The sequence below is a fragment of the Typopeltis vanoorti genome, chromosome 1 (genome assembly GCF_054136105.1).
Source record: "Typopeltis vanoorti isolate ZY-2024b chromosome 1, IOZ_Tvanoo_1.0, whole genome shotgun sequence".
In the NCBI taxonomy this organism is placed as follows: domain Eukaryota; kingdom Metazoa; phylum Arthropoda; class Arachnida; order Uropygi; family Thelyphonidae; genus Typopeltis; species Typopeltis vanoorti.
The window spans coordinates 99,448,549-99,462,620 of NC_143549.1; the positions used below are offsets into that span (position 1 = coordinate 99,448,549).

General features: G+C 36.6%; 1 protein-coding gene across 1 annotated transcript in view; it reads left to right on the forward strand.

Moving 5' to 3' along the window:
- LOC150110251 (uncharacterized) overlaps window positions 1–14,072 on the forward strand; it is a 653,148-nt gene that overhangs the window by 151,769 nt on the left and 487,307 nt on the right. Inside the window, exon 5 of the mRNA XM_090398596.1 lies at window positions 7,387–7,508. Coding sequence (XP_090254722.1) covers window positions 7,387–7,508 — 122 coding nt within the window. The remainder of the gene's footprint in view (window positions 1–7,386; window positions 7,509–14,072) is intronic.

The following is a 14,072-nucleotide window of genomic DNA, read 5'->3' on the forward strand; positions in this document are numbered from 1 at the left end:
TTAGCCATTTTTGCTACGTACCCTCTAAACTTTAACTCCCTATCCATTAACACCTTCAAGTGTCTGTCATCATCAATTTCCTGGGGTACAGTCCCATGAATGTGGTATACAGCCTGTAATATTTTCATCCCAAAATGCATAACTTTACACTTTGCCACACTAAACTGACATTCATTCTCCTTTGCCCAGACAACGTCTATCCAAATCATCCTACAAAATTTTAACATCATTTGTATTAAATATTGCTCTACTCAACTTTGCATCATCGGCAAACATCTGAACAGTTTATCTCAGATCCTTTCCTATATCATTAGTATATAAATTAAACAGTAGCAGCCCAAGAACCAATCCCTGTGGCAAGCCACTAGTCACATGCTTTCTTCTGGACTCTACTCCTGAATAAACTACTCTCTGATATCTCTCCATCAACCACACTCTTATCCATCTCACCAATCCTATATCCATCCTCATGTGTTGCAGTTTACTGATTAGAATTTTATGTGGTATCCTGTCAAAGGCTTTTATGAATGCCATCAGTATCACTGTAAACCCATTACCTTTATCTAACTCAGCTGTCACTGTATTATAAAAAAAAAAAAAGATACTGAGGCATGCTCTACATTTCACGAAACGATGTTGTACAGTATCCGATTTCCATCTATCCATTCCTGTATTTTGCTCTTGACCAACTTCTCCAGTACCTTAACAACAACTCCTGATATGCTGATTAGTTGGTAATTTGCTACATCAGTCTTGAAGCCTCCTTTATGCAATGGAATTATTTTCTCTGGAATTAAATGGAATTAAACCCTTCTCATGCTCTGTCAATATCCTCATCCAACAACTGATACAGTGGTGCAGAATCCAGCATACTCCTTAGGTGGTCATAATTTCCTGCTTTGTAGTTCAGCATATAATCTTTTCTGAATGGAACATTCATAAAGTTAGCCACTTCCCAAGTGGGTACCACATGATCACTGTCACCAACCAGAAGCAGAATAATTATCTTTAACTGAAACCTAATCTGACACTATGATAAATTTAGTTTAATCCTTTATCCAAGTGAGAGCAAACAAAGTTTGCGCCTGAAAATATCTTCAGGACTGAATATGGTGTTGTACTATCTTACCCGGGTAAGTAGTACAACACCAGGCAACTCGTAGCAAAGGTGGAGCAAGGTACCAACACTCCTATCCCAGTATCTCCCATAATGCAAAACACATCTCCTTGCAGATATGTATAATGTTATGCATTAAGGAATTGGCCACTACCCAGACTAGTTTCGACCTTTATTGAGGTCTCTTCAGTGGGAGCCAGGCCCAGAGTTGGAGATACCAGGCAGAAGCAATATCAAGGTCATCTTTACCTATAGGAGTTGCCAAAAGGTTTGCCACCTTTTTTTTTTTTTTTTATTAAATTACTCTGGATTTAGAGAAAGATGTTGAAAGTTTATTTTTCACTTGGTTAGACTATGATAAATTTAGTTTAATCCTTTATTCAAGTGAAAGCAAACAAAGTTTGTGCCTGAAAATATCTTCAGGACTGAATATGGTGTTGTACTATCTTACCTGGGTAAGTAGTACAACACCAGGCAACTCTAGTCTAACCAAGTGAAAAATAAACTTTCAACTCCTCTGACACTATAGAATCAGATAGCTAACACTCTTTGACCACAAGTTCCTTCTGTCTCATGCTGCTTGAGGAAGTTGTCTCGTAACAGCTCAATAAATTCATTTTCATTCTTTTCATTTGATTTCACATCTACCCAATCAATGTTTGGATAATTAAAGTCCCCCATTACGATTACTCTTTTTGCACCCATCATGCATTTCTTTTTCTCTAGGAACCAATCCACCACGTCTGTAACAACACCCCCCCACTGTCTATTTGATCTTGTTAGACTCTATCTCACTCCAGATGGCTTCAAACTTACTACCACATGAAAACTGTTAAAATGGCATTCAGCACACCTTTTTCCTCTTTTCTTTCAACTCTGATTTGGTGTATTTGTTAACCTGACTTGGTGAACCCAATATATTTTACAGGAGTGAAACATATTGGATTTATTTACATACTCTATGCAAACTTTCAATATATATATATACTAGGGAGCTCTGCTCCCCCCCCCCCCCCCCCGGCGCCTACAGTGTCTCCCCACCGAGTTCTGGGCTGGTAGTTTGAATAATTAAAGTCTCACTTTAATTATTCAAAATCGCGAAATGAAAATAAAACATTTACTATATAATCAGTCATGCCATGCGCGTTATGCTAATTTCAGTAATGAATACTAACACGTACTGTTCTAATGGTCGACAATGAGTTTGATTGTTGTAATCCTGAAATGATAAAATTATTGTCTCATGAAGGCAAACGCATTGTTGGACGTTTTCAAAACAATGAAGACGTGACATAAAAACATGACAAATTTCCTTTCAAATTTTGGCTTATTGGCTTTTGTCACGTGACAAAAAACATGACATAAAAACGGTTTCCAATTTCGACTTATCTTTTTATATATATAGAATGGATATGTATATACATATATACAAGGCGTCCCAAAATTCACGCAAGAAGTAATTTTGATAGAAAACACAGGTTTTTAATTAAAAATTGTAATTTCTTATCGATTCATAAAGTATACAGTATAGGGTTATGCATGGAATAGCATATCGGGTAAATGGCCTCCATGGCTTTGCTGGCACATGCGCACTCTTTTGTCGAAATTTTCCATGACCGTTTTGCATAAATGTGGCTGAATTTTGTTGATACAGCGCTCAATTTCCTCCTTCAAGGCATGGGTGGTCGTGGGCTTGTTGGCATAAACCTTAGACTTCAACAAACCCCAAAGAAAAAAGTCCAATGGTGTTAAGTCACATGATCTGGGAGGTCAATTCTGATCACCAAAATGGGAAATTACAAGACCAGGAAATGACTCATGCAGCAATTGAATTGTTTTCTCGGGTCGTCCATATGTCGTCCATATCCATATCTTGCAATTTAGGCACAAAAAAATGGATTATCATAACTGGTAATTAGTTTACGGAATTAACAACGCATATAAAGTATATTAATTAAAGTAACTTTAATGAATAACTTCTATATTTCGGCAACGTCACTTTGCCATCTTCAGGAACATAAAGATATGGTATGTGCACGCAGGCACTAACAAAAGCAAATGAGGAAGAAAGCAAGAAACTAATATTGTTCCTAAAGTCCTAATGGTGCCCTCTGGTGGGCTAATTTGGTTGTCTTGGCAGTTGGGCAGAAGTTCTCATAATGTAAGTCTCCCGAATATTTGTTGTTCTGCCAGTTTGGCCAAAGTAGGACAATTTGTCCTACTTTGGCCAAACAGGCAGAAAAACAAATATCAGGATTTCAGAACACAAAGACTACATCCGGTTTCACCAGTACAGCTGCTCTGGGCTGGCAGACCATGCCTTAGATACCCACCATAGAATTCGTTGGAAGAAAACAAAAATAATAAACCGCAGCAAGTTTAAATACGAAAGATTATTCAAGGAATCATCAGCTCTAAAAAACGTTCCTAATGTCAACAAATTTGGGTGCATGAAACTATCCCAAATTTGGGAGACTTACATCATGAGAATTCAGCCCAACTGCTAAGACAACCAAATTAGCCTGCCAGAGGGCACCATTAGGACTTTAGGAACAATATTAGTTTCTTGCTTTCTTCCTCATTTGCTTTTGTTAGTGCCTGCATGCACATACCATATCTTTATGTTCCTGAAGATGGCAACGTGACGTTGCCGAAATATAGAAGTTATTCATTAAAGTTACCTTTAATTAATATACTTTATATGTGTTGTTAATTCCGTAAACTAATTACCAGTTATGTATGACCAACGTATAAGCCTTGCTACTGGATTATCATGTCACGATAGCGAGCACCATTAACTGTTATTGCCTTACCAGCTGCATTTTCGAAGAAGAATGGACCGATGATGCCTCCAGCCCAAAATCCGCACCAAACAGTGACACGTTGTGGATGCATTTGTTTCTCAACAATCACTCGTGGATTTTCTGAACCCCAAATGCGACAATTTTGTCAATTAACGAAGACATCAAAATGAAAATGAGCCTCATCGCAGAAGATGATTTTGTTCGAAAAATAAGCATCCACTTGTTGTTGTTCCATAATCCATTCAACGAACTCTCTTCGCTGTGTGTGGTCAGTAGGCTTCAGTTCTTGAGTCAATTGAACTTTGTAAGCATAAAGATGCAAATCTTTCATGAGAATACACTGCAGAGAGCTTCTCGAAATGCCCAATTCAAGACCACGGTGCCGAATTGATGTTCCTTGGCTCTCAGCAACACTCTCACGAACTGCTTTGATGTTTTTCTGTTGAACGACACTTGTTGAAGGATGGCCAGAGTGTATAAGATCACTAATTGATCCAGTTTCCTTGAATTTTTTAAATAATCTTTTCACAGTTGATGAAATTAAATCACTATTCCCACCATATTTTGTACGAAAATTGCGAACTGTAGCTGCCAAACCTTCATTATTTTTAAAATATTGCTCAACAATGAAAATACGTTGTTCTTTCATGTAGCGCTCCATTTTTAATAACCCTGAAATGTCAGCTGTCACGCTGTCTTTTTTTTCTCGTTGGCAACACTTTACCGCACAAGTGGTGCTAAATTTAAATCTTGCATGAATTTTGGGACACCCTGTATATATATATATATATATTAGGGTTACCAAGTAATTTTATAAACTTGGTTATTTTTCTCCTAATCTGAAGTAAGCAAACAGTTAAGTTTGCACCTGAATGTAGTTCAAGTCTAAAGGTGGTGCAACATCATGCAACTCATTGTAAAGGTGGGTAAAGCTCTGATCACTATTCTTAGTATTTTCCATAATGTAAAGCACATCTCACTAAGAGATGTATATACTGCAATACATTATGGGTGTGGTCACTACCCAGACCGGTTTCAACCTTTTTTTGAGGTCTCCTCAGTGGTATTTAGGGTAGCTAGACACTAAATACCAAGATTTTAGTAATATAGAGCCTTATTAACTTTACCTATACAAGGTGTTTTTATTTTGAATAAGAATCTCTGGAGGAGATATAGATGTAAATAATTTTTTTTTACCTTGAGTAATGTATATTATGGTTACCAAGTAATTTTATAAACTTGGTTATTTTACTCCTAATCCTATGTAAGCAAACAGTTAAGTTTGCACCTGAACGTAGTTCAAGTCTAAAGGTGGTGCAACACCAGGGCAACTCATTGTAAAGGTGTTAAAGCTCTGATCACTATTCGCAAACTTTAACTGTTTGCTTACTTGGGATTAGGAGTAAAATAACCAACTTTATAAAATTACTTGGTAACCCTAATATATTACCCAAGGTAAAAAAAAAGTATTTATATAGGATGACTTTAACTTTGAAAGAAACCAAAGATTTCTCATAGTAGTATATATACAAAATCTTTTGTGGCCAGTTTGTGTGTCATCAGTAGTTGTTAAGATCTTAGAGAAAGTAGTGAGGGACCGTATACAGCATTGGGCAGATGAGGGTAATGTTATCTGTGAGAGTCAACATGGATTTGTGAATGGGCACTCTTGTTTTAGCAATATGCTAACCTTTTATAATAAAGTTACAAGAACATTAGATGAGGGAAAGGCATATACTGCAATTTTCTTAGACTTAGTGAAGGCATTTGACAGGGTACCACATGATAAGCTGATATTTAAGTTGCAGCACATGGGTTTGGATGTCAGATTGGTCAACTGGATTCAGGATTGGCTGTCTGATAGGCATTAGAGAGTTGTGTATGGTGGAGCAGTTTCAAGGAGGCAGAGGGTTACAAGTGAGATCCCACAGGGCCCAGTACTAGGACCTATATTGTTTAACCTTTATATCAATGACATTACCAGTGAATTGCAAAGGGATATTCAGTTGTTTGCAGATGATGGGAAGCTGGGAAGGATTATTAGTAATAGTGCAGATGTGGTAGCCCTGCAAGAGGATTTGAATAAGCTAGATAGATGAGCAAATGAATGGGGTCTCAGTTTAATGCAACAAAATGTAAGGTCTTGAGGTTTGGGAAACATCGATGGGATGCTGCATACTCTATGGGAGGAGTTATACTTGAGGAAGTAGGGGAGACAAGAGATCTGGGGGTTGATGATTGATAGAAACCTGAAATTTAGGGGACATATTGCAAAGGTGGTGAAAGTAACACAGAGGATTGCTGCAATTATGAGAAGGACACTGACCTGCAGAGATAAAAGGGTTATCATTCCATTGTGTAAGTCTCTGATCAGGCCACACAGACTATTGTTCTCAGATTTGGTCCCCAGGATTTGAAGGGGATAAATTAACTGTGGAAAGGGTACAGAGACGGATGACAAAGATGGTTTCAGGACTGTACAATTTTGGTTATGAGGATCAGCTGCGAGAATGTAGACTGCAGAGTTTGGTGGATAGGAGAAGTGATATGATTGAGACTATTAAACTGTTGAGAGGTGGTTACAGGGTTGACACTGGGGAGTTCTTTCACTTGGTTGAACAACGGGAGGGAGTGATGACAAGAGGCCATCCCTGGAAGTTACGAAAGGAAACTGTGAGCAAGAGGGTGAGGAGTGGTTTCTTTGCATGGAGGGTGGTTGAACCGTGGAATGCATTGCCTGATGGAGTGGTGAGAGCGAGAACAGTCCATGAGTTTAACGAGTGGTATGATAGACTTTGTGTTTCTTAGGTGGGGGCCCCCCCTCGATGAGTCTTAACAGACTTTATGTTCTTAGGAAGGACCTCCCACGGTGAGTCTTTTGACTCCATGCAGGCCTGAATAATAATAATAATAATAATAATAATAATAATATACATACTCAGTCAGTCTCATTATAACACATTTACTTCACTGCTGTTTTTAGATTACTTCCACAAAAAACATAGTGCATTGATGATATATGCAGCATTCCTCCAGCAGTTCCTAGCAACCTTGAGTAACCTAAAATAGATCACTTTTCTTAATAAAACATTCATGGCAACTATTCACCATCCATTTTTGACTTAACTTCAAATTCACCTAACTAATTTTTATCCTTTTCATTCAGAGTGTGCATGTCTGTCTTGTTTAAAATATATTTTCTCCTTCAGTATCAAAAGTTATGACCTCTTTTTAAATCTAATGTAAGTTGTTGATTTTTGTTTCTTTTTTCCTATCCTTTACCTCACCTGCAGTACTAATGGACTGCAGGTTCTATTATTTGATATATAGAACTTCTCTAGATGCTGAAAAAATGCAGAAAGGAGAAACCTTCCTTATGAAATTGGTCCACTTTATGTTTTACAATAATTTATCTCTAGCAAATTTAATTTTGATAATATTTTTTTGCTTTTTTTTTCTTTTCAGAAAATGTTCATGTGCCTACAACAGCATCTTCATATCCTCAGCTTAATCGTCTTAATGACCAAGACCTTCAGGCTACACACAGTCCTTTAGAAGTACAGTATGGTCAAGTACGAAATCATCAGGTATAGTTGAACAGAGATGTTATAAATATAGTATATTTTACAGTCACCTAAGTTTACAAAGTTATTTTAAGAAATATTTTATACTTTTGTTGCCTCCATAGTATAGTGGGAAGAATAACTGGATATTATACCAATTTCATAAAGGATTAAACTAAATCTATTATGGATATTATACCTTTCAATTGGAAAAGACCCAGTTTGATTATTTTTATGATGACATGTGGAATCTTTATATGGGTTTTACAATTGAAGGTGAATTAGCTGATCTTGTACAGGACTGTTGGTTTTTAGAGGTAGAGTTTTTTTTTTTTTTTTTCCCAGAAACTGTGGTTTTTCATTTTGCATACAGGCAAATTAGCCAAAAAACACATGTGAATAAGGCAAAAATACTTATTAGCAGGCAGTGGTGTAGTATACATATAGTGAACAGTGGTATAGTATGTAGATGGAGAATCAAGAGAACAGATGAAAAGTTTGTGTGGTCTGTGTGGAATGCCTTAATATTAATTAATTAATGATAATAATAATATCAATGCTTATTATTATTGTTATTATTATTATTATTGTGATTCTCATTATTAATACTACGAATAAGCATTTATCCTCCATGTAATCATGACTCATCTTGAAGGCTCATAACACACAAAAAAGTATTGGGATCTAAAGCATAGAGACAGTGGTCTGATCATGAAAGAGAGGAGTAAATGTCTCGAAGATTTTACCACTTAGTATTGTTGTAGTGCCATAGTACATGGGGTTGTGATTGGATGAGGAGAAGGGCATTTCACTAGAGATGAAACTTGGATGAGATTGTAGTCTGAATTACCAAGTAGAGCAGTCACCTCAATAGTGTACCTGGAAACAGAATTAGAGTGGAAAAAATTGTGGAATTCTGTTTAAATTCAATTCTGTAGAATTGAAACCTATTTTAATTCAATATAGCATTAAAAAAAACTTGCAACTTTCCTGTTTATTTCATTAAGATTATTATATTGTAAGTTACCATTGTGATTATCACTATATGTTGTAGTCACTACATTATGAAAATTTGATTTCATTTAACATCTAAGATTGTTATCAAATTTCCGATGTGCAATTGTTCTGCACATCGGGATTGTATATCATACTTCTATTTTTGCTAGGCCACTGCTTTGCATATGCATTCTCTTTCTCATTCTCTGATTAGATTCGAAATACTTGAACTGTTTTGTTTTGGCAACAGAACTGAGAACCTTTTGAAAAGAACTCTCCCATCACATTTAATCGAAAGAATTACAAGTGGCAATATTATCATCAGTTCTGTGTTTTGAAAATATATCTAAGGAAGAATAAGCCAGCCATCTCTTTAAATATTTTTATTGTCATTAATATGCTAAGTTATATTTTTAAGTTGTTTAATTTTTGATAAATATCTCTGTGTGCTTTTTTACTTTTACTTTGGAATGAAGTATACGTGTAGACTATCAATAAAGTGTAAGAACACCTTAGTTTTGTTAGAATAAAATATATGCTATAAGTCAATATCATTTTATGCAAAGTAAAAGAGAGCAAGATTTTCTTTTTTTGTACAAAAAAGGGGAGCATCAGTTTTAAAAAGCATGAAAACCAGGTTTATACAACAAATACCTCTGCTTATCTTCCAGCATGGTCAGTGGGATTATAAAAAAGGAGCCAGAGTAATGGACATTACATTTACCAAGGAAGATGACTTCACTGTTAGGATAACTGAAAGTTAACCTGTCAACTTTGTCTTGTAAACTCCTTTCACTAACGTATATTTCTCATTTATATTACTTCTTTTTTTTCCTGCTGTTGCTTTCCATAATATATTTTATAGTTAAATATTCTGTAGTCTTGAAATTATTTTGACTGCTGCATCTTTGCTTGTGTTATTTAAACCCTAAATCTTCGCAACTAAATCTGTACATGTGGATGAACTACTCTGATCAAAGCTTTATACAGTAACTACTCAGGCCAAAGAAGCAGTTTGTTATTGCAAGTTTAATGAATTATAGTGAATTTAGCAGAAAAGAAAAGCATTCCTCCATCTCTGACTGATTCTTGTGAAGAATTATCAAAGAGTAAGACTACCTACTATGAAGATCCCTATTATTATTATTTATTATTATTATTATTATTATTATTACTACCCAAGACCTCATGAAGTCAAAGACTCATCTAGGAGGTCCTTTTAGCAAATACATAGCTCATCATACCATGCTTTAAACACATTCAAATTCTCTGCAGACACCACACTCTCAAGCAAGTTATTCCAATCATTCACAACTCTGCATGAAAAAAAAAAACTGCTTCTCACTACCCTACTCACACCCTCCTTATACAGCTTCCAGGGATGACCTCTGGTTCTCCCCTGATCTCCCACTATTCTCTGTAAAACTTCTCCAGCATTGATCCTATAACAATCCCTTACCAACTTGCAGGTCTCTATCATATCACCCCTCTTCCTCCTGTCCACCAGACTCTGCAAGTTGCATCTTCTCAATCTTTCATCATACTCGGCATTCCAGAGGTCAGAAACTATCTTAGTCAGTTGCCTCTGGACCCTCTCCAACATCTCTTCATTCTTCTGAAAACCAGGTGACCAAATCTGGGAACAATAGTACATATGTGGCCTAATCAAAGCCTAATCTCCCTACTTCTACAAGTCAGTGTCCTATGCATCATTCTCAGTAGCCTTTGTGTTGTCTTCACAATTTTGGCTATGTGTCCCCCTATATTTCAGTTCCTTATCCACTATCACCCCCACATCTATTATTTCCTCCACCTCTGACAATATATCCTCACCAAGCATAAATTCTGCATCCCATTTTTGTTTTCCAAATTTTAAAACCTTACATTTTGCAACATTGAACTCACATCCCCTTCCAATGCCCAATAACTCAATTTATTCAAGTCTTCTTGTAAGGCCACAACATCTTCTCTACTCTTCATGGTTCATCCCAACTTTGCATCATCTCCAAACAACTGAATATCTCCATCCAAATCTTCACCAATGTCATTAATATACAAGTTAAACAGCAATGGCCCTAAAATAGACTCCTTAGGCACACTGATAGTAAATTTCCTTTACCTGGATATTGCTCCCCCATACACAGCTTGTTGATACCTATCAGATAGCCAGTCTCCAATCACCTGTAATAACTAAGTAGATTACTAAAATATGACCTCCCTTCAGCAAATCCATGCTATCCATCAAAGATAATACCATTGTTGTCAACCCATTTCTGGATCCTAGTTCTCACAAACTTCTCCAACAACCTAACTACGACACCTGACACACACAGATAGGCCTATAGTTTGATGCTTGAGTTCTATCATCTCCTTTATGAAGTGGCACAATCTTGCCCTCCTTCCACTCCTTAGGAACTTGACCCAGTGCAGGACTCATATTAAAAAAACATGTCAAGGCTGGAGTCAACTCCCTGGCACATTCCTTCACAATAAGTGGTGATTATCAAGTCCCACAGCCTTTACATCTAGTTTGCTCAACTACCTATACACTTCTTGTTCACTTACAGGCAGTCTCTCTTCCCCATCATCAAATTCTGTCCTCCATCTCTCCATGAAGTCACATTCACAAGATTGAAAGACCTTTATGAACTACTCATTAAGTATCTCCACCACACATTCTGCAACAGCTGTCTTTATAACATTTTCTCCAATCAATGTCATTCTTCCATAATCATTCTTTCTTTTTCTGGCTACATATCAAAAGAGCTCCTTAGGATTCTTTTTGGCTTCATTAGCTAACTGCTGTTTCTACCTCTCTTTAGCTACCCTCACCAACCATCACTTGCCTTGCCTGGTCTTTGTAGCTCTCATGGAATTGGTTATTTCCACTTCTCTTATGCTTCCTCCATAATGCCCTTTTTCTCTGTATTGCATTCTTAATCTCTTTATGCATCCATTTCACACCTACCTTATTTAACCTTCTCACCGTTGGAATACATTTAGACATTGCATCTACTAGATAGTTTTTGAAAATCCCCCAAGCTGCATCGATCTCTTTTTCCAGCTAACTCCTCATTCCATGCTACACCTGCAAGCTGTCTCCTGAGTTCTTCATAATCCCCCCCCCCCTTGTAGTTCCACATACAGAGGTCCTCATACTGCTTGCAACCACCCAGGTAGCCACACCTTGTGGTCACTCTCACCAATTGGTGGGCGATTTGACACTTCATTTATAATTACATCCTCTGATGAGATGAGATGACCAAATCGAAGACCCTCAATCCTTGGATGCCCTCTGTTACATACTGTCTCAGGTAGTTATCCCTCAAAAACTCAAGAAACTCATTTTCTTTACTTCCAGCTGCTATCTCATCATTCCAGTCCACTGTATATTACACACAGAGAAAATTCCTCTCATTAACCAAACATGCTGCAAAAAGTTTCAAATCTAGTGGATTTGGATCCTCTAGAGCAGGTGTGGCCAACTTCATTCTATACGAGGGCCAATATATGATGAGTGGTAGCATCACGGGCCACACACTTTTAGACAGAACTTAAATAAAAATAAACCCTGCTTTTTTTTCAAGGCAATAATTATATGTATTGAATAACTATATTTGTTAAATCATTTTACTACTGGGAGAACAATATAAAATACTTGATTGATTTAAATATAAGTTGTTAAATTAAATTTAATTACATATTTCTGTTTTTTTTTACATGTAACACAACTTAATGAGAACACTGTGGGCATTCATGTACGGCAACAAGTTCATCAGAGTCGATTTTCAATGATGGTGACGATATTTGTAACAAATCCTGAAGGTGGTCATTCTGTGTTGAGAATATAAATTGTTTCCGTCATCAGAAATAATGAATATAACTAGTATATCAATCAGAAAATCTGCAGTTGAAACTAATAGCTAAATTGATACGTATAATTTAATATAGTTTTTATCCTGCTATGAGCCGCACAAAATCACGTTACGGGCTGTATGCGGCCTATGGGCCTGCTGTTAGCCACCTATGCTCTAGAGAATAAGGTCCTCTAGCTTTCTAGAAGAGGACCTAATAAGGTCCTCTTCTGGAAAACCAACTGTGTTGTTTAATTAGAGAACATGATAAAACTGGAGAAAAGAAGGCAAGATAAGAAGACAGGATAAGAAGAAGAACTGAAGTGCAGGAGGTTAGGGAAAACTTCAGTCAGTTCACATCATTTACTTGGAATGATGATTTGTAAAATAGACAGAGAGAGAGAAGGGAGTTGCTCGTATAATAATAATAATAATAATAATTATTATTATTATTATTATTATTATTATTATTATTATCATCAACCAACTTCTGAATGCTATTCCTCAACATCAAACTCCATACCCACATATTTGCCTATAATTTGTAACTTCAGTCTTATCTCTCTCCTTTCCATTGCAAAATGGAAGAATTCTCTTCCACTCCTTTGGGACTTGGCCTTTGCAAGAGTGAAGAGTGACATACTTTCAAGACCTATTGTCTTATTAACACCAAATTTACTCATGATGTTGCATTCATATGGATGAAATACTCTGATCAACTGCTGATTGAATACTTCAACTATATCCTGTACATCAGTTACCAATCGACTATTCTCATTCACTACATCATCCTTCCCTAGTCATTTTTTCTTCTAGTCTCACACTAAAAGAACTCTTTAGGACTATTCTTGGCTTTATTGGCTAATTTCTTCTCATACTGTACTTTAGCGCCTCCGTAACTCTGTCAGTATAGACAAAGCCCTTTGGTTGAAAAGACCTGGGTTTGATTCCCATCAGTGATGTGAGGAACCTTTTTCTGGTCACTTTCAATGAAAGGTGAGTTAGCCAGTCTCATACAGAGGTAAGGGGTTCTTTCACCCCAGAAACTCGAGTTTTTCATTCCCTACAACAGGCAAATCGGCCCTATGAACACAAATGGATTAGTCATGAATACGACCCAGCCATATGCCAGTCCCAAGCCCAGATAAAATGGGGGGTAAGGGAGTAATGGTGAACTACCCTGTAAAAATCTCACCGGGAACACTTTGTGGGCAATGCCTGCAAAGTCACCTAGGGTGGGGAACAATTGAAGGGAACCCCCCACTGCACTTTGTGGGGGGGGGTTCAGTACACCTGTTGAAAGAACATGGATAAGAAGTGCAATTTGGCTGTTCTATCCTTTAGAAGGTACGATAATCCTTCATGCTTTAGAGAACACTTAACCAAATTATCCTGCGAAGCTGAGTCTCAGTTAACAAGGATGCAGTTCCTTGTTTTATGCTGGGCAACTGAACTCTTAGTTATATCAGAGAGACTAAAAATATAGAAATTATTTTTATTTTCTCGTTTTATTGTACAGTTTTAAATTCCAGGACAAAATATAAATCCTTACATACTTTCTTCACTTATATTGCATTACCTTGGAGAATCAATCTTTAATGTTTTTGTGCTAATTTTGTCTAATTGCTTACTCAACAGAACATTTTCTTTGTTTTCGAGGAAATTAATTCAAAATAATTATTTGAAATATTATTTTAAAAAAAAACCGGCTGTCAACATTCTAGATTATGTTATCTTT